This window comes from Hemiscyllium ocellatum, chromosome 35, assembly GCF_020745735.1.
Source record: "Hemiscyllium ocellatum isolate sHemOce1 chromosome 35, sHemOce1.pat.X.cur, whole genome shotgun sequence".
In the NCBI taxonomy this organism is placed as follows: domain Eukaryota; kingdom Metazoa; phylum Chordata; class Chondrichthyes; order Orectolobiformes; family Hemiscylliidae; genus Hemiscyllium; species Hemiscyllium ocellatum.
The window spans coordinates 41,195,091-41,220,866 of NC_083435.1; the positions used below are offsets into that span (position 1 = coordinate 41,195,091).

General features: G+C 43.2%; 2 protein-coding genes across 3 annotated transcripts in view; one reads left to right on the plus strand and one right to left on the minus strand.

Moving 5' to 3' along the window:
* Positions 1 to 458: 458 nt before the first annotated feature.
* Positions 459 to 25,776, plus strand: part of LOC132832652 (zinc finger protein 91-like) — a 69,673-nt gene continuing 44,355 nt past the window's right edge. Inside the window, exons 1-2 of the mRNA XM_060850730.1 lie at positions 459 to 504; positions 4,586 to 6,386. Of these exons, the coding sequence (XP_060706713.1) occupies positions 5,002 to 6,386 (1,385 nt within the window). The 5' untranslated portion in view covers positions 459 to 504; positions 4,586 to 5,001. The remainder of the gene's footprint in view (positions 505 to 4,585; positions 6,387 to 25,776) is intronic.
* On the minus strand, positions 6,434 to 24,567 carry LOC132832770 (gastrula zinc finger protein XlCGF26.1-like). 2 transcript variants are annotated; one of them, XR_009646981.1, is made up of 4 exons: positions 24,541 to 24,567; positions 18,136 to 18,239; positions 9,309 to 9,384; positions 6,434 to 9,219 (listed from the first exon to the last, which is right to left on the minus strand). XR_009646981.1 is itself a non-coding variant. In XM_060850903.1 (3 exons), exon 3 carries the CDS (start codon positions 17,291 to 17,293, stop codon positions 15,446 to 15,448), a length of 1,848 nt encoding a protein of 615 aa, XP_060706886.1. In that variant the 5' UTR covers positions 17,294 to 18,051; positions 18,136 to 18,239; positions 24,541 to 24,567; the 3' UTR covers positions 13,007 to 15,445. The 2 variants fall into 2 exon arrangements, 1 of the variants encoding a protein (XP_060706886.1); XM_060850903.1 differs by lacking the exons at positions 6,434 to 9,219; positions 9,309 to 9,384 and adding an exon at positions 13,007 to 18,051.

Below are 25,776 nucleotides of genomic sequence, written 5' to 3' on the forward strand. Positions count from 1 at the left end.
TCTCTATGACTCTATAATACGCCATACCATACCAGAGAATACAGAGAGGAGAGATCCCACTGATATATCCTGAACATCACCCAGAGAAATAACTGCACAACTGTGGGAACTGAGAGAAATATATGAGATTTTGTTCAGATTGGACAACGACAAGTTGAAATCCTCCTCTGATCTGCTGCTCAAAGTCGCCTCAATTTTCCCGATCAATTTCCCAAGTTTCAGGAAACTCATGTTGCTCCAGAAATATTTGGTTATGGTCCGACAGGTTTAATTGGAAACACTAGCTTTCGGGGCTTCCAAATAAACCTGTTGGACTATAATCTGATGCTGTGTAATTTTTAACTTTGTCCACCAAATACAACACGGGCACCTCCACATCAGAAATATTTGGATTGACTGTGAGAGACGTCAATCAGAGAACCCACCCACTCTGCTCATTATCTCTTCTTCCTCTTCCAGAGCTGGTTCACTTCCTATAGGGAATGAAAACCAAATGAGGAGATGGTGAGTGAAGGAACAGCTTTGATACAAATTGTATCCCATAATATCCACACCAATCTTCAGGCAGTCTGACTATCCTGTGGGCAGTCAGGGGTGGATATGTCCCTTATGCTGTGTGAGAAGATCCAGCTGAGAGCTGTTTACTCGGTGCTTTGTGCTGAACTGTGTGACTGGAGCTGTGTGTTAGATATTGAGTGTGTTTATTGGAAGCATTTCCTTCAGATTTCCAAGCTGAGTTTTGTTAATGGCTCATTCCTGAATATGGGAAGGTGAGGTGTAATTATCTAATGGTGCTGAGTCTGTGAGGATTCTTATTGATCTCCTATTGTCCAGATGTGTGTGTGTGTTGGGAACTGGTTATTATCGTGTGGTCTGTGAATGGTCAGTTGTAGAATTACACAGCACAAAAACAGACCTTTCAGACAACTCATCTGTGCTAACCAGCCATTTGCCAACATTTGACTCAAATGTCTCTAAACCCTTCCTATTCATATACCAATGTCAGATGCCTTTTAATTGTTGTAATTGTACCAGCCTCCACCACTCCCTCTGGCAGCTTGTTCGATACATGCACCACACGCTGCGTGAAAAAGTTACCACTCAGCTCTTTTTAAAACCTTTCCCCTCACCTTAAACATATATCCTTCAGTATTCGATGTCCCTGCCCGAGAAAAAAGACCTTGGCTATTCATAACAGTCAATGCCACTCATTATTTTATAAACCTCTGTAAGGTCACCCCTTGCTTTCTGACACTTTTTTACTTTGAGGTCTAGATGTTGCATCTCTTTCCAGACAAGGCTTGCATTTAGATAGAGCCTTTCATGACCACCAGACATCCCAAGGCACTTTCCAGCCAATAATGTGTTCATTGTTGTACTGAAGGGAAAATGGCTGCCGATGTGTGTACAACAACCTCCCACAAACAGCAATGTGAAAATGACCAAGTGATCTGATTTTGCTGATTTTAATTGAAGGGCTAATGTTGACCAGGACACAAAGATAATCTGCAGGCTGCATTACATTGAGTTCCTTGTCCCAATCATTCCAAATACATCCTCACAATAATATCCCTGAATGTTCCATTGTCACCATCCACCTTGAACTTCATCGATGGGGTCAGCATCAACAAACGAGAAAGTGAGGACTGCAGATGCTGGAGTACCAGAGTTGAAAGAATTCCTGAAGAAGGGCTTATGCTCGAAAGTTGATTCTCTTGTTCTCGGATGCTGCCTGACCTGCTGCACTTTTCCAGCATCACATTTTTCAACTCAGCATCAACAAACCATCATTTCATCACACTTGCTCTTGCACCAACTCACAGTATTTTAGACTTTCAATACTTCAATATGGACCTCAGGAATAGTAACATACATGCATCTCTTGCATAAACATTAGTCAACCTTATGGCTGTAGACCGGCTGTCTTAGTGTTCACTCATTCTGTGCTTACTTGGAGGCTGCCAACCTGTGTCCATTTCATATTGCTTTCTCAGCATCCACTCATTGACTTCAGCACTGGCTTACAACCTTCCAGCCTCTGTGTGGGTCATATTGCTTTATTAGCACTCACTATCTTTAATGTTCATAGAACATAGAACATTACAGTGCAGCACAGGCCCTTTGGCCCTCAATGTTGCACTGACCTGTGAAACCAATCTGAAGCCCATCTAACCTACACTATTCCATTTTTATCTGTATGTCTATCCAATGATCATTAAAGTACCCTTAAAGTCAGCAAGTCTACTACTGTTGCAGGCAGGCCATTCCATACTCCGACTACTCTGAGTAAAGAAACTACCTCTGACATCAGTCCCACATCTATCACCCCTCAATTTAGATTAGATTAGATTTCCTGCTGTATGGAAACAGGCCCGTTGGCCCGACAAGTTCACACCAACCCTCCAAAGAGTAACCTACCCTGACCCATTCCCCAACCCTACATTTACCCCTGACTAATACACCTAACACTATGGGCAATTTAGCATGGCCAATTCACTGACCTACGCATCCTTGGATTTTGGGAGGAAATTGGAGTACCCGGAGGAAACCCACGCAGACACGGGGAAAATGTACGAACTCAACACAAATAGTTCCCTGAGGCTGAAATCGAACCCGAGTCCCTAGCGCTGTGAGGCAGCAGTGCTAACCACTCAGCCACCATGCTACTCAATGAGAAACAGAGAGAGGTTTTAAAGCTGTGTCCCCTCATGCTAGCCATCACTATCCAAGGAAAAAGGCTCTCACTGACCACTCTATCTAACCATCTGATTATCTAATATGTCTCAATTAAGTCACCTCTCAACCTTCTTCTCTCTAAGGAAAATAGCCTCAAGTCCCTCAACCATTCCTCGTAAGACCTTCCTTCCATAACAGGCAGCATCCCAGTAAACCCCCTCTGAAGGGTCTCCTGTGAGGGTCGGTGTGGACTGGTTGGGCTGAAGGGCTTGTTTCCACGCTGTAGGAAATCTAATCTAATCTAAACCCTTTCCAAAGCTTCCACATCCTTCATATGATGTGGTGACCAGAACTGTACACAATACTCCAAGTGTGGCCGCACCAGACTTTTGTACAGATGTAACATGACCTCATGGCTCCGAAACTCAATCCTCTACCAATAAAAGCTAACACGTTGTATTCCTTCTTAACAACCCAATCAACTTGAGTGGCAACATTCAGAGATCTATGTACATGGACACCAAGATCTCTCTGTCATCTACGCTACCAAGAATTTTACCATTAGCCCAGTACTCTGTACTCCTATTACTCCTTCCAAAGTGAACCACCTCAAACAACATCCTTTGGCATTATCATTAATGTCATTCGCAAATTTACTAACCCATCCTTCTCTGCCCTCATCCAGGTCATTGTGCCTCTGTGGCTTGTATTGCTTGTTAGTGCAGAGGGAGAGGCAGTCAGCTTGTCACAGTGGGGAGCAATGAACAGTCAAGGGGAGGCTTATTACTGTACAGCACCCTGCTTACTCAATGTCAGACCTGGGTATGTTTCAGCAGCTTACATGGCAAACTCATTGTATATGCTTCAAGTAAATGGTCATGTATGAAAGTCAAATGGGAGCAGTCCTGGTGAGGTGAAGGTCAGGAACAGATACAACCACAATCAGCCAAGAAACTTGTATTATTCCAGTCCAGGGCTTTGATCACGTTCTGTCAGACACTTGGTCCTCCCAGAATTTGGGGATCTAAGACCTGAAACTGAAGAGGACTCAGTCCAGGGATTACCAGCAGGTTAGTTTGGGTGCTGTGGAGACATGTGTCTGGTGGGGTGGACCTCTTTTTCTGACATTGAGACAAAAGGAGGAATTGAGTATGATCGAAGTCAATGGAAGAGCAGTTGGTGGTGATGCATGACCAGGAGAGGCAGTGAGGTGTCACCAGTGAGGGAGTAGGAAATGCAGAGTGCAGGAAGGGTTCGCAGTACAGAGTTGGTGAGAACGCACATGATACGTGCAATATTGAGAGTTGTATTCCATGAACCTTGGCGAGAGGCATATGAGGTGGCAGAGTTAGATTGAATGGTGGCCCTGTGGGTGTGAGATGGCTGAGAAGATCATTTTTTTTCCCCCTCATATACCGCTGGTGTCCCTTTGTACCGGGATGCATCACCAACACAGGCTGCAGTTTGCGTTCAGACTGGCCTGTGGCTGGCTGTATGGCCTCCTGTGGTCCATCACTGCCTTCCACTCCACCACCCCATCCAGCAAAACCTACCTGTCCCTGTCTGTGAAGTGGGAGCTGCTGGCCATGTCCCAGATAATAACAATCAAACTCCACAGAATGAAGGCCAGTTCTTGCTTTGGAGTGTCTGAAGTGGGGTAAAACTAAGCATCAGTGCGTGAACACGAGAAGGTCACGACAGTTGTGAGCACTTCTACCTCTCTGGTTGTGTGATTCTTTGAGAAAGGCACCCAGCAGACCAGTTGCATAATCAAGAGGAGAAGTGTGGGAAACAATGAAAAATATTACCCTGAGCCATGGCAGATTGGGAGCCAGAAACCTCACTTGACAAAACCTTTTAACTGAAAGACGGAAAATTCACACTTCTGTTCCCTTTCCCTGTTTTACAGAAGGATTGCACTGTATGAATCCAGAGCGGATAGACATATCCTGATCCTCACTCAAAGAACAACTGCATAACTGTGGGAAAACATCCAGTCCTTTTGCAGTGTTGCTCAACACAGAGAAGGTTGGGCAGTGAAACCATCTGCAAATCATTTGGGTCAGGGGAGCCTTGATGTACCATCAGATCTGAAACTGTTCAGTGCTGTGGAGCCTTCCAACAGAACCAACCTTTCTGAAAGTTTGGCTGTGAGTGATTGGTCAGGGTGAAGCTGGGAAGAAGTGTGAGTCTCCCCAAGTGTGGTGAGAGTCATTGAGGCTCATGACTCATTCCTACTGGTCAAAAGCTGGTCAGTTGTGAGATGTGTGAAGACGGATCCACAGGCTCATAAATTTTCTTAACAAGGTGCACCTTTAGAGCGACATGGAGGCAAAACCATTCAAGTGTGACATCTGTGGCCAAGTTTTCATAGAGTCATCAACACTCAAGAAACACAAACACATCCACACTAGAGAAAAGCCTTTTACATGTGAAGTGTGTGACAAAATATGCTCTCGTAGATCGACCTTGCTTGAACACCAGCGCATTCATACTGGGGAGAAGCCATTCACGTGTGAGGTTTGTGACAAATCATTCTCTCATTCATCAACTCTCCGTGCACACCAGCGTATTCACACTGGGGAGAAGCCCTTCACTTGCAAACTCTGCAACAAATCATTTTCACGTATATCAACCCTCCTTGAACATGAACGCATTCACACTGGAGAAAAGCCATTCAGATGTGATGTGTGCAATAAATTGTTCTCCCACTCATCATCCCTTCGTGCTCACCAACGCACTCACAGCAGGGAGAAGCCATTCGCATGCGAAGTGTGTGACAAATCATTCTCCGATTTATCAACCTTCCGCAGACATCAACGCATTCACACAGGAGAGAAACCATTCACGTGCAATGTGTGTGACACATCATTTTCACAGTCATCAAGCCTCCGTGCACACCAACGTGTTCACACAGGAGAGAAACCATTCACATGTGAGGTATGTGACAAATCGTTTCCACAGTTAACATGCCTACGGGTACACCGTGCTGTGCACACAGGAGAGAAACCATTCAGATGTGAAGTGTGTGACAAAGCCTTCACATGTTCATCAAGCCTCCTGGTCCATCAGACAACCCACACAGGGGAGAAACCCTTCAAGTGTGAGATCTGCAAAAAAGGGTTTGCAATATCAACAAGGCTCCTGAAACACCGGAGGATTCACACAGGGGAGAGACCTTTCAAGTGTGAGGTCTGTGACAAAACCTTTGGACAGTTATCAACCCTCATGCAACACCGACTTATACACACTGGAGAGAACACGTTCACAGGCGAGAAACCCTTCAAGTGCGAAGTTTGTGATAAAGCTTTTCGGATATCTTCAAGGCTGCTGAGACACCAGAGGATTCACACAGGGGACAAACCATTCAAGTGTGAGATCTGTGAGGTGGCTTTCAGTCAATCTTCCAATCTCTTGACACATCAGACAATACACACAGGAGAGAAGCCATTCACATGCAAGATGTGTGACAAGTCATTCTCACGATTATCAAACCTGCGTGTACACCAACGCATTCACACAGGAGAGAAACCATTCACATGTGAGGTGTGCAACAAATCCTTCTCACGGTCATGGTACCTCCTTCTCCATCAGAGGATCCACACAGGGGAGAAACCCTTCAAATGTGAGGTTTGTGAAAAAAGCTTCAGACAGTCATCGACTCTCATGCAACACCGACTAATTCACACTGAAAAGCCGTTTACATGCATGTAACCCTTCAGGTGTGAGGGTTATAATGAAGCTTTGTGATGCATTTGACCCTTTTATTTTAACTCTTGGCTGCAACTGATGTACATGTTATCGTTGCATCTTTGGTCTTAGTATCATTTTTTAAATGATTGCTACAAAAAAATCTTTTAACAATGATCTGATTGGCTTCCTGATCAATCCATTGTATAAACATTGAGTGGATAATGTCTCCACTCATCTTACAACATGTTCATTTCAATAAAAGGCAATGGGGAATGTTTGTAGAGGGGCCCTGAACCTGAGGAATTACTTTGAGACAGACATTTTTTTTAATTATAAGAGGATTGATGGGGTTATGGGGAGTGGGCAGAAAAGTGAAGTTGAGGCCAAGATGAGATCAGCTATGATGGTATTAAATGGCAGAGCAGGCTCAAGAAGATGAATACCTACTCCTGCACCTAATTTTTATGTTCTTGTGTGACCCTGACAGCAACTCTAATCCTTGTTCATGAAATAATACATCTGGAGTTAGACTTGAACCTTCAACCTTGTTCTTTGAGTCAGAAGGTTGCGGGTTCAAGTCTTGCTCTCTGACAACAGTGCAAAACATCCCGGCTGACACTCCAGTGCAGTAAGGGGGGAGGTGGAAGAGATTACACAGATAGGGAGGGGCAGACCTGCACATAAAGCAGAAAAAATACTGTAAGGATTATCTTTTTATTTTCATGCTTTTTAAAATTATGGTCTGAAATGTTTTGAAATCAGTATTTTAAAGGTTTGCTGCATGTTTTAAAAAGCTAGTAACCTGACACTTACGGCATGCATTGTGCTTGTACAGCTGTTTGAACAAGCGGTAGTTGAAGTGATTGCAGATAAACAGGAGCCAAGGAGTTGCATTGGTCCATGGACTAGTGACCAGTTATCAAAGACAAAGGTGTGTGATTGGTTCTTGGGTAACTAAACACCTCTGGGCTGGGAACAAGATAGAAGTGATTGACGTCTACCAGCACAGAAGCTAGGTCTATGTGCTTTCTGCATAAAAAACCTACTTTGAAGCTGAAGAAAACCAATTTGTCACTGCAACTTTTTAACTGATAAGTCAGAGATGTGGCAAGCAACCGCCTTGTATCTCTTGCAAACCAGTGGAAGTATTTGAAGAACGACAACCAGAAAGCAATGTTCTGACCAACATACAAAACGTAGGAATGGTTCAAAATCTCCTGAATAGAAACCACTGAACTACTCCATAGTTCTCCTTTGTCACAACCTGTTTTACCTTGACTGTTTGTCATGTGTGTGTGTATGGAAGGTGAAGTTATTGTGATTAGGATTTCATTTTTCCTTGTTATTTGCCAATGGTTTATAATTGTTTATCCGTAGCCAAAATCTAATTACTTGTAATAAATAGTAATTCTTCTTCAGTACAGAAGCTTGGTCCATTCTTTCTATCAAACTGGATCTGCCAATCAGGTAAACTGGGAAACATTGTGTGCTTATATTCAAATGTTTAAATTTTATGACAACTCCAGGAGCAGTGGAGCTAAAGTTCCACTGGTCTACCTCAGTGAAACATGAAAGTATTATCTTTAATATTCACCGCATGGTATGTAAGTTGGATTTGAGCTCAGTTGAGATAACATAAAGGATAAGTAACTGGAGACATTGCCGAGTTTCAAGCTAAGAGGAAGAAATCTGCAGTGGTTCTCAGAAAGCCTTGTGTCAGAAAGCAGTCAGCAGGGGTTAGCTTGGAAGTTAAGAAGGCAATGTGACTGTGTAGCTAGGCACCTATGTACTGAAGTATTAAACAAGATTTGGAGTGTCACATAGCGAAAATGCTAATGAAAGCATCCTTATAAAAATACCTCAAAGAATAGCTGGAGCACTGATGAGAATTTTCACTGGGGTGTAGGAGGTTAAGGGGTGACCTTGCAAAGGTTTATAAAATAATGAAGGATATAAGGTGAATGGCAGTTGTCTTTTCTCTCGGGTGGGAGATTTCAAGACTAGGGAGTGTATATTTAAGGTGAGAGGAGAAAGATTTTTAAAAGACATGAGGAGCAATGTTTTTACACAGAGTGTGGTTCATGAGGGCAATGAACTTTCAGAGGAAGTGGTGGATGTGAGTAAAATTACCATGTTTGGAAAACATTTGGTGAAGTGCATGAATAAGAAATGTTTGGAGAGATATGGGTCAAGCACAGGCAGGTGGGATTAATTTAGTTTGGGATTATATGTCGACATGGACTGGTTGGACCAAATAGTCTGTTTCCGTGCTGTACGACTCTATGACATCACATTATCAAAGAGCATAGGTGTTATAGTGGCCCAGTATATAGGCTCCGTGGTTAGCACTGCTGCCTGACAGCGCTGGGGACCCGGGATTCCACCCTCAGGTGATTGTGTGGAGTTTGCACATTCTCCCTGTGTCTGCATAGGTTTCCTCAGACAAAAACGTGCAGGCTAGGTGGATTGGCCATACCAAATTGTCCATTGTGTCCAAGGATGTGCAGGCTAGGTGGATTAGCTATGGGAAATACAGGGTGCTGGGATAGGGAGGGGGTAGATCTGAGTCAGATGCTCTTCAGAGGGTTGGTATGGACTCGATGGTCTGAATGGCATACTTCCACACTTTAGGGATTCCATGATCCCTAATATCCTGCCCAATAGGGATCACATTCACTGTCACAATGACAGCTTATTTAGTTGTTATCACATTGGAGTTTGGAACTTGCTGTACAGAAACTGGGCCACATTTTCTGTCTTAACAACTAACTACAATTCATTGGCTGGAAAGTGCTTTCATAGTTGATATTTTTGTGCCAATCTTGAATCCTCAGGGAAATGTTATGCTTCCTGTGAATGGGAAGGGATAAAAATGTTAGTGGAGAAAATATACCAGCTCACAGTGATATTGGTCAATGTATTGTGTACAGGACTCTTACCTTGGATCTTGAATATTTCAGGTGAATAGGAACACAGCATGCTGACAAATCAGGAAGTTTTAGTTAAGCTGAAAAACTGAATTTATTATGAATTATAAATCTGTACAAGTAATAGGAGAAACACCAGATAAAGCACACAATTTTCAACTGATATCAAATACTGAATCATTCAAAGTAACAAAACACTAGAAAATGACTCAAGTTTGTTTCTAGGACATGAAATGAATCTTGGAAGAGTGTAAAGTGAACATGCCACTTTGTTATTACATCAAGGTTTGATGGGCTGAGGAAACTCAGGTCTGTACAGACTCACCCCCACTCCCTCACCATACTCAGGACAGATGTCCTCCAGATAGGACAGTACAAACATTACCCATGGTATTAATCAAACATTCACCATCTGAAGTGGATCATCGAATACACATCACCAACTAAAGTAGGGATCATTCTACATCCGGAGAGTTGGGTCACTTCACTAACACACAATGACGTCGGGAAATTCTCAGACTACTACAATTGATAGGTTTATTGTCTGGAAAGGGGATTAAGGATTACAGAGTCGAGATGTGTAAATGCAGTTAAGATATAGATTTATCATGATTTAACTGAATGTCGCAACAGGCTGATGGGATTAGTCCTGTTCCTACATTCCTTAATTTCCTCTGGCTTACTCTCTCCACTTTCATCACCAGGAACAATTGGTCAGTGTCATCCTCTTCAACATTTACTTTGGTTTTGTCTTCACTAAAGAGGGCACAAATAACCTCCCAGAAATATTAGAGAACCAAGGATCTCATGAAAGAGCAAAACTGAAAGAAACCAGTATTAGTAAGAACATAGTGCCAGGGAAATTAATGGGGTTAAAAGCTGACAAATCACCAAGGTCTATACTCTATGTTCCAGAGTACTAAATGAAATGGCCCTGAAAATATTGAATGTGTTGGTTTTCATCTTCCAAAATTCCGTGGACTCTGAAGCAGTTACTACAGTGGCAAATGAAATCCCACTATTTAAGAAGGAAGAGAAAATAGTGAATTACAAACCAGTTAGCCTAAAATACTAGAGTCCATTATAAAAGATGTGAGAACAGGACTTTTGGAAAACATTAATGGGATTGGACAAAGCCAGAATGTGTTCATAAAAGGCAAATGATGCTTATCAAAGCTGGTGGAGTTTCTTTTGAGGATACAGCTAGTAGAATAAATGAGGGAGAATCAGTGGATATGGTGTATTTGAATTTTTAGAAGGCTTTTGATAAGGTCCTTCATAAGAGGTTCGTAGAATTAAAGCATATGGAATAAGGGTTAATATATTGGCATGCGATAAGAATTGGTTGACACACAGAAATCAGAATGGAAAAAAATGGGTATTTTTCCAAGCGACAGGCACTGACCTGTGGGGTACTGGAAGGATCAGTGCTTAGGTCCTGGCTGTTCACAAAACAGATAAATTAACTGGATAAGGAAACTAAATGCAACATTTCCAAGTTTGTTCAGGATACAAAACTTGATGGGATTATGAAATGTGAAGAGCATGCAAGGAAACTGCAAGGTGATTTAAACAAGTTGATAAATGGATGAATATGTGCCAGATAAAGTACATGACTAAATGTGAATGTGTACACTTTAGCATGAAAAACAAAAAGGAAGAGTATTATTTAAATGGGGACATATTGGGAACTGTGAATGTAAAAGAGGATCTGATTGTCCAATTAAAGAAGACACACAGCTGCATCAAGCAGTTTAGAAGGCAAATGGTATACTGGCCTTCACGACAAAAGGCCTTGAGTTCTGAAATAGGGGTGTCATACTGCAATTATACAGGGCCTTGGGAGACCAAATCTGGAGTAATGTGCACTGTTTTTGCCTCCCTTCCTCAGAAAGGATATATTAGTCATTGAGGGAATGCAATGGAGATTCACTAAACTAATAGTGGGATTACAGGACTGCCTATCAGACATTGGTTGGATTGGGCCTGTATTCACGTGATTTTAAAAGCATGAGAGAAGATTGAAAAATATAAAATTCTACCAGGGCTAGGCAGACTAGATGATGGTGGATGTTTTCCCTCGTTGAGGAGTCTAGAACTAGGGCGGCTGAGCGTCCAGTTGGGTTTCAGCTACTGGGTGCTTTTGCTTGGTTACATCATTAATCCCATGTACCAGACAGTCTGTCAGCATTTCATTAAGAGTTAAACCAAAGACACATGCCTCTGCCAGTCATCCTCATGTTGTCAAAAATCCAGATACCAATTCCCTTGGTTCTTAAATTGCCAAGTAAAACCGATAGCGCCGATTATTGAAAATTTTCAAGGTGTTCGGTTATCCCAAACAGACCAACTAGCCTAACGTCTTTGGTGGACAAATTGTTTGAGTCTATAATCAAGAATGGGGGTAACTGAACAACTTGAAATTTTTCAGTTATTCAGGAACAGCCAGCATCGACTGATGACAGATATGTCATCCCTGACAAACCTCATTGATTATTTTCAAGAGATGACTAAGCTACTGGGTACGGGAATGTCCATGGTTGTTTATATGGACTTCCAAAAAGCATTCCAAAAGGTAAAAGAAGAATAATGGGTAGGTACTCAAATTGGCAGGATGTGACCACTGGTGTCCCACAGGATCTGTGTTAGGGGCTCAATTATTTACAATATTTATTAACAACTTGGATAATGGCATAGAAGGTTATATCTCTTATTTGCTGATGACCCAAAGTTAGGTGACATTGTAGATAGTGTCGATAAGTAAATAGGTAAAATGGCAGATGGAGTTCACTGTAGGCAAGTGTGAGGTTTTCCATTTTGAATCAAAAAAGGAGAATTCAGGCTACTATGAAGTCAAATGTCCACAGGATGTCCATAGATTTGGGGGTTCAGGTGCATAGATCTTTAAAATGTTACAAACAGATGCAGAAAATAATCAGGAAAGCTAATGGAATGCTGGCCTTAATATCTCGAGAAATGAAGTACAAGAATGCAAAAATTAAGCTACACTTAGACAACTGTGAGCAGATCTGGGCACTAGATCTTAGGAAGGATATAATGGCTTTGGAGGGAGTACAATGTAGATTTATAAGAATGATATCTGGATTTTAAGCAGAGACTATATAAATTAAATCTGTTTTATCTAGAATTTATAACTTAAGGGATGACCGGGAGAGACCGTATCACAGTAGAAAACAACATATTATGGGGAGCAAGAGCAAACATCACTGCCAGATACTGGCTAAACTCAGGGGTTTCCAAAATGAAGATTAGAATTAATTAGTGTGGAAACAGGCCCTTCGGCCCAACAAGTCCACACTGAACCTCCAAAGAGCAACCCACACCCCTACATTTACCCCTTCACCTAACACTACGGGAAATTTAGCATGGCTAATTCACCTAACCTGCACATTTTTGGACTGTGGGAGGAAACCCACACAGACACAGGGAGAATGTGCAAACTCTACACAGACAGTTGTCTGAGGTGGGAATTGAACCCAGGTCTCTGGCGCTGTGAGGCTGCAGTGTTAACCACTGTGCCACCGCGCTGCCCACGGTGTTGGAGAAAGTCATGTCCGGTGGCCAGGATTGGATGCAGACTTAGGTGCATTGGTGGACAGTGCCCAGAGTGCCAACAAGGACAGAAATTACCACCAGCAGCTTCCTCCACTTTCATGGGAGTAGCCTGGTAAACCCTGGGCTTGGTCACGCATTGACTATGTGGGTCCTTTCACGAGCTCAATGCTCTTAGTCATTGTGCATGCCCACTCAAAGTGGTTGGTGTCATGGAGAAAATGTAGAGAAGCAGGAGACGCAGAGAGTTCTTCAAGAAGTTGGTCTTTTATTTACTAACAAAAAACCGTGACACCGAGAAAGCAGATTCTCGAATGCCCATGAACCTCAGGGTCTGTGGTTTTTAATTTTTTTTTATCATGTTTCTGTTAGCTTATCAGCATGTCCAACTATATTAATCAAAGTACCTCACTCTAGCTACATTATAAACCAGTGATGTTCGTTCCCATTATCTCTTTAGTTGTACATTCTACTTGATGTTATTCTAATGTTACAGTTAGATATTTATTACTAACTCCTTGCAACAATGGTCTTTCATTTCAGATCAATCTGTCATGATAGATATTTAGCTATTCCATCCATTACAATAGTCTCCTGTCTCAAGCTGACTCTACTAACTATTAATTAGATATTTTAATATCATGTCCCAAATATGTATGGTCCCAATCCTGTCATAATAATACTTAACAAGAAATCTAGCTCTACTGACTGTTATCTCATCTCGCCATAGTGACCTTTCAGCCTTAACCTTACTCTGCTAATTGGTGTAAGAGCATTCCAGTATTCTCATTCCATCATGCCTTCCACAGACCACAGATTGCCAGTGCTCTTCATGCTTTAACCCTTCTCATGCTTTCATGCTCTTTATTTTCCATACTGGCCATGCAAAACGTTAATTCCTCAAACATTGGGATGACAATAGAAAAGCTGCATGCAGCTTTTGCAATACAAAGACTCCCAGAGTCGTTGGTCACAGGCTGGATGCTCAGATACATATTGTCCCATGGCCTCAAACCCTTCCTATCTCTGTCACCTCTAGCCCTATTTCCCTACCTAACCGTGGTCAACATACTGAGGGCTCTATTTGAGATTTACTCAAAGACCATGTTTCTATTTTCAGGGGCTCCTTCAAGCTGAAGTTTGAAGAAATTTGAGAAATCAAACTAGTCTGAAAGCGGCAATTTCCTGGAATGTAGGCCTCTTCAACACATCAAAAGTCACCCTAACACAGACAGTCAGAAAAAGCCTATCCTCAGACAGACACTTCTGTAGCAGAGACATTGAAAGAAAATCATAAGGGGGACAGAACAAAATTGGACATACTCCAGAACAGGTTTTCTTCTCTCTACCCCGAACCTCTCTACATTAAGCTTTACTCACAACATAATTTACCAAATAATGGACTATTATTAAAAAAAAGTTGCAAAATCATCGTTAAATAAATTACACTGTAAATGTGTAAAGTGAGTATTTTTGAATGTTGGTCATAGCTTCTCTCTCTTTCTGTCCTACCCCAAGCCACATCCCCACCACTTCCAAACTTCCTCAATGTCTGTCTCTATTCCACTTCTCTCTCTATCTCATTCTGTACTTCTCATCTGCACATTCCCCCTGATCTTTTTCTCTCTATTTCTTTCTTCACTAGTTCTACTACCATTCTCAAGACACAATGGCTTCTGCATAAGCAGGAACTTGTATATGTACAGATGTCTTCTTTTGGTGATGTTTGGTGATTGGGTCAAAGAATACTATGACCTTCTTGAATCAATGGGACCGATGGTGGGAGAGGTTTGAGACAGACCCTGCTGAGACAGACAGTGCTTTGGAACGGCAGCTCTCCCTGTGTGAGTACTGGATGAGAAATAACATAGACAGCTCTCAGTAAGCAGGTGACCCAGCTCTGAGTCCATTTAGAGAGGGAAGGAAGAGGTGAAACAATCTTGTTACAAGTTACATTGGAAAGGCTACTCTGCCATGTAGGTTCACTGATATTCCTGGACGTCTGACAACTGTATCACAGAATTCACTGACAGGGTTTCTCCCCTGTGTGATCGTGTTGATGGATCAGGAGACATGCCGATGCGAAAGCCTTATCAAAAACTTCACACATGAATGGTTTGTTACCAGGATGGATGGATGTTCCTTCAAGAGGTGAAAAAAAGAGCTGACGGGTTGGCCGAAACAATACAGCTTAAGAATCTTTCTCTGTGCAAATCTCCGCATTGGACAGGAGGTTCCAAAACTTTGAAAATGATTTATCCCACTTGAGCAGCTTGTCCGCCGTGTGAATGTGTTGATATGTGTGAAAATCGATGAGTGTAAGAAGGAGTTGTTGTACACCTCACTCTTGAAGGGTTTCTCCCTTTTGTGAATCCACTAATGTATCAGGAGTGCAGAGGATTTGATGAAAGACAAAGCTCACACTTGATTTTTTTTCCCACTCAGTGAGTGCTCTGGTCCTTCAGGAGTGTCAAAGATGTCACAAAGCTTTATCTCAAACCTCACACATGTATGTTTTTTCCACTATGTGAACGTTGGTGTACATAGAGGGGAATGATTTGTTCCATGCCATGCTCTTAAGTGGCTTCTACCATGTGAACAAGTTGGTGTTTGCGGACGTGCGATGACTGTGAAACCGATGTGGCATACACCTCACACTTGAATGGTTTCTCCCCTGTATGAGTGCGCTGGTGTCGGTGGAGGCTCGATAGCTGTGAGAATGATTTAACGCACACCTCACACCTGAAGGGTTTCTCCCCTGTGTGAACTGTCTGATGGACCAGGAGGCTTGATGATTGTGCGAAAGCTTTGTTGCACACCTTGCACCTGAATGGTTTCTCCCTCGTGTGAATGCATTGGTGTCGAAGGAGGTTTGAGGGCCACAAGAATGACTTGTCACACAATTTACACCGAAATGGTTTCTCCCCTGTATGGATCCTCTGATGTATGAAAAGACTTGTTGATGTTACAAAAGCTTTACTGCAAACCTCACATCTGAATAGTTTCTTCCCTGTGTGGGTGTGTTGATGCCTGCGGAGGGTTGATGAATCCAAGAATGATTGGTCACATTCCTCACATGTGAATGGCTTCTCCCCTGTGTGCATACGGCTGTGTTTGCGGAGGGTTGATGAGTCTGAGAACGACTTGTCACATACTTCACATGTGAATGGTTTCTCCCCAGTGTGAATGCGTTGGTGGATCTGGAGGCTGATTAACTGCAAGTAAGATTTGTCACACAATTTGCATGCGAAGGGTTTCTCACCCGTGTGAATAAATTGATGTTTGCGCAGGGTTCCTGAGTGTGAGAATGATTTGTCACACACCTCACATGTGAATGGCTTCTCCCCTGTGTGAATACGGCTGTGAACGCGGAGGGTTGATGAGGCTGAGAACGACTTGTCACATATTTCACATGTGAATGGTTTCTCCCCAGTGTGAATGCGTTGGTGGATCTGGAGGCTGGTTAACTGCAAGTATGATTTGTCACACAATTTGCATGGGAAGGGTTTCTCACCCGTGTGAATAAGTTGATGTTTACGCAGGGTTCCTGAGCGTGTGAATGATTTGTCACACACCTCACATGTGAATGGCTTCTCCCCTGTGTGAATACGGCTGTGTACTAGGAGGGTTGATGAGGCTGAGAACGACTTGCCACACACTTCACAATTGAATGGTTTCTCCCCAGTGTGAATGCGTTGGTGGATCTGGAGGCCAGTTAACTGCAAGTATGATTTGTCACACAATTCGCATCCGAAGGGTTTCTCGCCTGTGTGAATAAGTTGATGTTTGCACAGGGTTCCTGAGCGTGAGAATGATTTGTCACACACCTCACATGTGAATGGCTTCTCCCCTGTGTGAATGCGTTGGTGGATGTGCAGGTTCGTTAACCGTGAGAATGGTTTATTACACACCTCACATATGAATGGTTTCTCCCCTGTGTGAATCCGCTGGTGTCTACGGAGGGTTGATAAGCCTGAGAAAGATTTGTCACAGAGCTCACATGAGAATGGTTTCTCTCCTGTGTGAAAACGTTGGTGCAGACGAAAGTCAGATGAGTTTAAGAATGATTTGTTGCACACATTGCATGTGAACAGCTTCTCCCCTGTATGAATTGTTTGGTGCATTAGCAGCCTTGTAGATGTCGCAAAGGTTTTACTGCAAACCATACACTCAAAGGGTTTCTCCCCTGTATGGACTGTCTGATGGACCTTGAGACTTGATGACCGTGTGAATGCTTTATCACACACCTCACACGTAAATAGCTTCTCCGCATCGTGAAAGTGTTGGTGTTTCTGGAGCATTGCTAATTGTGCAAAGACTTGGTCACACACTTGACACTTGAAATGTTCCTTTTCCATGTAGCTGTACAACAGATACACCTTGTGTTTTAAGAGATCTTTATGAGCCCATAGAGCACTCTGCATACACCTCACACTTTAACAGTATCTCACCTTTAGGAGTGAGTCAGTTGTTCATGAAGCTCGATGAATGACTGAAGCTCTCAACACACTTGGAGCCACTCACACTTCTTCCCAGCCTCACCCTGACTGAGCACCCACAGCTGAACCTTCAGAAAGGTTGGTTCTGATGGAAGGCTCCACACCACTGACCAGTTTCAGATCTGATGAGCATCAAAGCTCACTGGCCTGACCTGACCGATTTCCAGATGTTGGTTTCACTGTCCAACCTTCTTTGCGTTTTGCAATGCTTCAAAGGAACTCAACATATCTCCACAGTTTTGCAGTTGTTACTTGGGTGATGGTCAGGATCTATCTATCATCTCTTTATACTCTGGTGTAATATGGTGCAATTCTTCTGACTCCTTAGTTTAGAAACTATTCCACAGTGAGTGGCAGTCTGCTCTTGCCTGTGTGGGGGGATAAGGTATAAGTCCTTTCCTTTTCCTCACTTGACACTCACACACCATTTGTTTCCAGCACGGATCCTGGACAGTGACCAGGAGCAGACAATATGGCGACTTGGTTTTCTCTTTCCGGCGCCTCTCTTCCCAAATGCCGACAGGATGATGGAAATTATAATCAGGCAGTGTGTTAAAAGGCTATCACATGACAATGTGCTCAGTTCATGCCACAGTTGTATGCCTTACATGTTAAACATAGTCAGAGGAAGTCATTTCAATGGAGATTTTGAAATTTCATCCACTTGGTTTCACCACAATGGGCTAAAAGTTAAGGAAAGAATTGCTTCAGAGTAGCCAATTAAAGGGTTCTGGTTTATTCTGAGAAATTAGAAACACTGTACTCACTCAGACTGCACATCCCAATTTCAGCTCTCAGCCACAGCACTGGGAAAAAAATGATCAAATTCAAGCCAGGCTTTTGGGAAAGGCCGAGGCCTTCAGGTAAAAATCTATGAAGAAAACATTAAAATAACTTCAATAAACATGCCTCTCGGTATGCAGCTAAGTTGGTATGTTCATGGTTTAACAGTCCGGAGATTGAGAGTTCAAATCCAACCACGGAAAGATACATAGATAGAATTACAGTGAGAAACAGGCCATTGAGTCATACTACTTATATTCAGGAATGAGCCCGATTATATGTTTTTGGAGATAAATCTTTTGATTAAACTCAAAATATAAGCCATAGCTATTAATTTAACCTGGGGCAGTGTTTGTAGAGGAATAAGATGGTGTTATTTTCTAGGTCTGTAGATTGTGAAGGAGCAAAAATGGCCTTTGCAGTGATATGTACTTCTTGTCAGATGTGGGAGTTTAAAGAGAGTTTAAGGGTACTGTGGATTATATCTGCCATAAATGCTGTTGGATGCGAATCTTATCAGATCGAGTGGATCGGTTGGAGAGACAGATAGAAGCGATGAGGAATTTGCAACACCAACAGCATGTGATGGATGGCAGTTATAGGAAGGGGGGAAAGTCTCAGATACAGTCACATAGATGGGTTAACTCCAGGAAGGGTGAGAGAGGTCAGCACCTAGGGCAGGAGTCTTTTGTGGACATACCATTTCAAACAGGTATGCTGTTTTGGAAAATGTAGGGGATGATGGATTCTCAGGGGAACATAGCATGAACAGCCAAGTTTCTGGTATAGAGACTGGCTCTAATGCAACGAGGGGTGCATCGGCTTCCAAGAGATCAATTATGTTAGAGGATTCTGTAGTCCGAGGTACAGACAGACATTTCTGTGGCCAGCAGAGAAAAAGCAGAATGGTGTGTTGTTTCCCTGGTGCCAGGATCAAGGATGTCTCAGAGAGGGTGCAAAATGTTCTCACAGGGGAGAGGGGCCAGCAGGAGGTCATTGTCCACATTGGAAGGGAAAAAGTTGAGACTCTGAAGGGACATTACAGAGAGTTAGGCAGAAATGTAAAAAGGAGATCCTCAAGGGTAGTAAAATCTGGATTACTCCCAGTGCTACGAGCCAGTGAGGGCAGGAATAGGAGGATAGAGCAGATGAATGCATGGCTGAGGAGATGGTGCATGGGAGAAGGATTCACATTTTTGGATCATTGGAATCCCTTTTGGGGTAGAAGTGACCTGTACAAGAAGGACGGATTGCACCTAAATTGGAAGGGGGCTAATATACTGGCAGGGAAATTTGCTAGAACTGCTTGGGAGGATTTACACTAGTGAGGTGGGGGTGGGGGTGGGGGTGGGGGTGGGGGGAGGACCCAGGGAGATAGTGAGGAAAGAAATCAATCTGAGACAGGTACAGCGGAGAACAGAAGTGAGTCAAACAGTCAGGGCAGGCAGGGTCAAGATAGGACGAATAAATGATACTACATTTCTTTCAATGCAAGGGCCTAACAGGGAAGGCAGATGAACTCAGGGCATGGTTAGGAACATGGGACTGGGATATCATAGCAATTACAGAAACATGGCTCAGGGATGGGCAGGACTGGCAGTTTAATGTTCCAGGACACAAATGCTACAGGAAGGATAGAAAGGGAGGCAAGAGAGGAGGGGGAGTGGCATTTTTGATAAGGGATAGCATTACAGCTGTGCTGAGGGAGGATATTCCCGGAAATACATCCAGGGAAGTTATTTGGGTGGAACTGAGAAATAAGAAAGGGATGATCACCTTATTGGGATTGTATTATAGACCCCTTAATAGTCAGAGGGAAATTGAGAAACAAACTTGTAAGGAGATCTCAGCTATCTGTAAGAATAATAGAGTGGTTATAGTAGGGGATTTTAACTTGCCAAATTTCGACTGGGACTGCCAAAGTGTTAAAGGTTTAGATGGAGAGGAATTTCTGAAGTGTGCACAAGAAAATGTCCTGATTCAGTATGTGGATGTACCTACTAGAGAAGGTGCAAAACTTGACCTACTCTTGGGAAATAAGGCAGGGCAGGTGACTGAGATGTCAGTGGGGGAGCACTTTGGGGCCAGCGACCATAATTCTATTCATTTTAAAATAGTGATGGAAAAGAGTAGACCAGATCTAAAAGTCGAAGTTCTGAATTGAAGAAAGGCCAATTTTGACGGTATTAGGCAAGAATTTTCAAAAGCTGATTGGAGGCAGATGTTCGCAGGTAAAGGGACGGCTGGAAAATGGGAAGCCTTCAGAAATGAGATGACGAGAATCCAGAGAAAGTATATTCCTGTCAGGGTGAAGGGAAGGCTGGTAGGCATAGGGAATGCTGGATATCTAAAGAAATTGAGGGTTTAGTTAAGAAAAAGAAGGAAGCATACGTCAGGTATAGACAGGATAGACCGAGTGAATCCTTAGAAGAGTATAAAGAAAGTAAGAGTATACTTAAGAGGGAAATCAGGAGGGCAAAAAGGGGACGTGAGATAGCTTTGGAAAATAGAATTAAGGAGAATCCAAAGGGTTTTTATAAATATATTAAGGATAAAAGAGTAACTAGGGAGAGAATAGGGCCCCTCAAAGATCAGCATCTAATGTGTGGAGGTACAGAAAATGAGGGAGATACTAAATGAATATTTTGCATCAGTATTTACTGCGGAAAAGGATATGGAAGATATAGACTGTAGGGAAATAGATGGTGACATCTTGCAAAACGTCCAGATTACAGAGGAGGAAGAGCTGGATGTCTTGAAACAGTTAAAAGTGGATAAATCCCCAGGACCTGATCAGGTGTACCCGAGAACTCTGAGGGAAACTAGAGAAGTGATTGCTGGGCCACTTGCTGAGATATTTGTATCATCGATAGTCACAGGTGAGGTGCCGGAAGACTGGAGGTTGGCAAACGTGATGCCACTGTTTAAGAAGGGTAGTAGAGGGAGATCCAAGATGGCGGCGACTCAGCAAGTCTGAGTTTACAGTGCTCTTCCCAAAACCTGGGTAAAGTGAGTTACTCACCCCCACCACACTTACCAAACCACCCAAAAAAAAATTTCTAACCTTAATTAGCGTTTACTATTATATTTAAGCAGTTTAATATTAAGTGGATAATGAGTAAACCAAAGGGATCCCGCAGCTCTCAGAAAACAAAGACCCCTCCCCCACCCTCCTCTCCTCCTCCGGCTGCAGCTGATGTAAAAACAGGCCTTGAAGAGATGATTGCCAGGCTGGAAACGACACTCGTCAATTTCATTGTAGAATCCAGACAGAGATGGAATGCATTCGAAGAAAAGTTACAAAAGTACAGCCAGGCTCTCGAGGAATTACAGGGCCGAGTGGAGGGGGCGGAGCTAAAGGCCACGACCTCCGAGGCTGCAGCACAAACAGCTGCAGAACAGGTGCGAGCTCTGGAGCAGAGAGTCAGGGCCTTTGAAATCTACATGGATGACCTGGATAATAGAAATCGGAGAAAGAATATCCGTCTTCTGGGCCTCCCTGAACAAGAAGAGAAGGGACAGTTAGCAGTATTTCTGGAGCGATGGTTGCCCCAGCTTTTAAACCTGGGGGCTGAAACTGACCGGGTAAGGGTGGAGTGGGCCTACCGGGTCGCAGTACGCGGATCTGGCCCAAACCAGCGCCCACGCCCGGTCCTGTTCCGGATGCAGAGTTATAGGGAGAGGCAGATACTCCTGGATGCCTCCAGAAATCTTGGAAAGGATCCTAAAGCTATGATTCATGAAGGATCCAAGATTATGTTATTTCAGGACTTCTCCCCGGCTTTGGCCCGAAGGAGGAAGGCGTTTGATGAGGTGAAGAAATGTCTAAGGAACTTAAATATTCAATACACCTTACGCTACCCAGCGACGTTATGCTTTACCCACGAAGGATCCGAGTATAATTTTAGATCACCAGAAGAGGCTAAGGAACTTTTAGACTCGTTTAAATAAATCGTAAGAGACAATTTATGTTGGCTTGCCTCTTCCACACTCCGTGGGGAGAAATGGATACTTTACTCTACTTTACTTTTGCTTCTGGGAGCAGGGTTGTCTTCTCTTGCTATTTTATGTTATTATACTTAACTGTAATTTGTTGGAGTTGTAATTTTATAGTTATGTGTGTTTGTACGTGGCATTGATGCTATCAGATATACTCAGGTATGGGTGGGGAGGGGTGGGGGTGGGGCGCTCACTGTCAACTCTAGCTCGGTATTATATCTAAATCCTATTAAGGAGCGCCCGGGTTAAGGGTGGGACACTGTTTGGGAGAGGATATGGTGGACCTTTAGAAAGGAAGTAAGGCCCCCTGAGAACAAGGGGGAGGATCTCCATTCAAACATGTTTTTTTTTTGTTCTTATTGTTTGGAAATAGTTTCCTTTTTATTATACTGTTACGAGTGTATTAGAGAACATTTTCTCTTGTTTGAAGGATGTAAGTGACTCAACTATACACTCTGGATAATTGTGGATTAGATTAGTAGTTAACTGAGTTTCATTGTTTTTCTTTCTTCTTTAGTATCATTCCTTTGAATTTTGATGATTATATATTTAAGATCTATTTTTATATTAATGTTTGTGCTTGAAAGTTCTGTTTATTTTTGTAAATCTGTCAAAATATTAAATTTCTAATAAAAATATCTTTTAAAAAAAAAGTTAAGAAAAAAAAGTGTTAGGCAGCATGACATTTATATTTCTCTTCAAAATTTGAAAAATAAATCTGAAATCTGTTCATAAAAAAAAAGAAGGGTAGTAAAGACAAGCCAGGGAACTATAGACCGGTGAGCCTGACCTCGGTGGTGGACAACTTATTTGAGGGAATCCTGAGGGACAGGATGTACATGTATTTGGAAAGGCAAGGACTGATTCGGGATAGTCAACATGATTTTGTGAGTGGGAAATCATGTCTTACAAACTTGATTGAGTTTTTTGAAGAAGTAACAGAGAAGATTGATGAGGGCAGAGCAGTACATGTGATCTATATGGACTTCAGTAAGGTGTTCAACAAGGTTCCCCATGGGAGACGGGTTAGCAAGGTTAGATCTCATGGAATACAGAGAGAACTAGCCATTTGGTCATAGAACTAGCTCAAAGGTAGAAGACAGGGTGGTGGTGGAGGTTGTTTTTCAGACTGGAGGCCTGTGACCAGTGGAGTGCCACAAGGATTGGTGCTGTGTCCTCTACTTTTTGCCATTTACATAAATGATTTGGATGCGAGCATAAGAGGTACAGTTCGTAAGTTTGCAGATGACACCAAAATTGGAGGTATAGTGGACAGCGAAGCGGGTTACCTCAGATTACAACAGAATCTGAACCAGATGGGCCAATGGACTGAGAAGTGGCAGATGGAGTTTAATTCAGATAAATGCGAGGTGCTATATTTTGGGAAAGCAAATCTTAGTAGACTTAATGGTCAGGTCCTAGGGAGTGTTGCTGAACACAGAGACCTTGGAGTGCAGGTTCATAGCTCCTTGAAAATGGAGTCACAGGTAGATAGGATAGTGAAGAAGGTGTTTGATATGCTTTCCTTTATTGGTCAGAGTATTGAGTACAGGAGGTGGGAGGTCATGTTACAGCTGTACAGGATATTGGTTAGGCCACAGACAGAGTATTGCTTGCAATTCTGGTCTCCTTCCTATCAGAAAGATGTTGTGAAACTTGAAAGGGTTCAGAAAAGGTTTACAAGGAAGTTGCCAGGATTGGAAGATCTGAGCTACAGGGAGAGGCTGAACAGGCTGGGGCTGTTTTCCCTGGAGCGTTGGAGGCTGAGGGGTGACCTAATTGAGGTTTACAAAATTACGAAGGGCATGGAAAGGATAAATAGACAAAGTCTTTTCCCTGGGGTCGGGGAGTCCAGAACTAGAGGGCATAGGTTTAGGGTGAGAGGGGAAAGATATAAAAGAGACCTAAGGGGCAACTCTTTCACGCAGAGGGTGGTACGTGTATAGAATGAGCTGCCAGAGGATGTGGTGGAGGCTGGTACAATTGCAACATTTAAGAGGCATTTGGATGGGTATATGAATAGGAAGGGTTTGGAGGGATATGTGCCGGGTGCTGGACGGTGGGACTAGATTGGGATGGGATATCTGATCAGCATGGATGGGTTGGACCGAAGGGTCTGTTTCCATGCTGTACAACTCTGTGACTCTATCAACAAAACTCAGCCTGGAAATCAGAGGGAAATGCTTCCAATAAACACACTCAATATACAACACAGCTCCAGTCAAACAGTTCAGCACAAAGCACCGAGTAAACAGCTCTCTCAGCTGGATCTTCTCACACAGCATAAGGGACATTTCCACCCCTGATTACCCACAGGATAGTCAGACTGCCTGAAGATTGGTGTGGATATTATGGGAGACAATTTATATAAAAGCTGCTCCTTCACTCACCATCTCCTCACTTGGTTTTCAGTCCCTATAGGAAGTGAACCAGCTCTGGAAGAGGAAGAGGAGACAATGGGCAGAGTGGGTGGACTCTCTGATTGACGTCTCTCACAGTCAATCCAAATATTTCTGCAGAAACATGAGTTTCCCGAAACATGAGAAACTGACCGGGGAAATGGAGGTGACTTTGAGCAGCAGATCAGGTGGGGATTTAAACTTGTTACTGTCCCATCTGAATAAAACCTCACTTATTGCAGCTGCTGTCACAGTTCCCCTGGAAAATGTTTGACAGAAATTTCCAGTGTGGGAATAGCATTCTTCATCCTTGGAGGCTTTCAAACTGACAACATCAGCTTGGGATGTGTAGTCTCTGATGTTTTTGACAGCAGATTAGAAGAGGAAGGCTCACGGAATCCAAGGCAGTGATAGTATGCAGTAGTGGGGTTAGCACATGCACAGAAAGGAGGGCCACAGGAGAGAGTGACACATAATAGAGGCACACAAGGATTAGTGGCATAGAAGGAAGCAAAAGAGGAGACTGATTATCTTTAGTGTTCTATGAGACTTGTGCGTTGTCGCAATGACTCAGAAAGTAAGATGTGACTCATTGTGTATCTACCCTTAGTTGATACCTGACAGCCTGCCTTGTCTAGCAGTCACCTCCTGTAAAGGTCCAGTTCTCTTCACTCCAATTTCCGAGTCTCAACATTCACATCTTCTCGTGCCCCTCTACCTCCCTTCACCTCTCTCAGAATGTCCTGATTCACTATCGTGGAAATGTTGAAAATAGCAGCTGTAGTTGACAGTTGATCTATTCACGCCTGCTGCACTATTCAATGTTTGCCTACATTCAATGTAGGCTGCCTACTTGCGGAACGCTTCAGGGAACACCTCTGGGACGCCCGGACCAACCAACCCAACCACCCCGTGGCTCAACACTTTAACTCTCCCTCCCACTCCACCGAGGACATGCAGATCCTTGGACTCCTCCATCAGCAGAACATAACAACATGATGGTTGGAGGAAGAGCGCCTCATCTTCTGCCTGGGAACCCTCCAACCACAAGGGATGAACTCAGACTTCTCCAGTTTCCTCATTTCCCCTCCCCCCACCTTGTCTCAGTCGATTCCCTCAAACTCAGCATCGCCCTCCTAACCTGCAATCTTCTTCCTGACCTCTCCGCCCCCACCCTACTCCAGCTTATCACCCTCACCTTGACCTCCTTCCACCTATCACATCTCC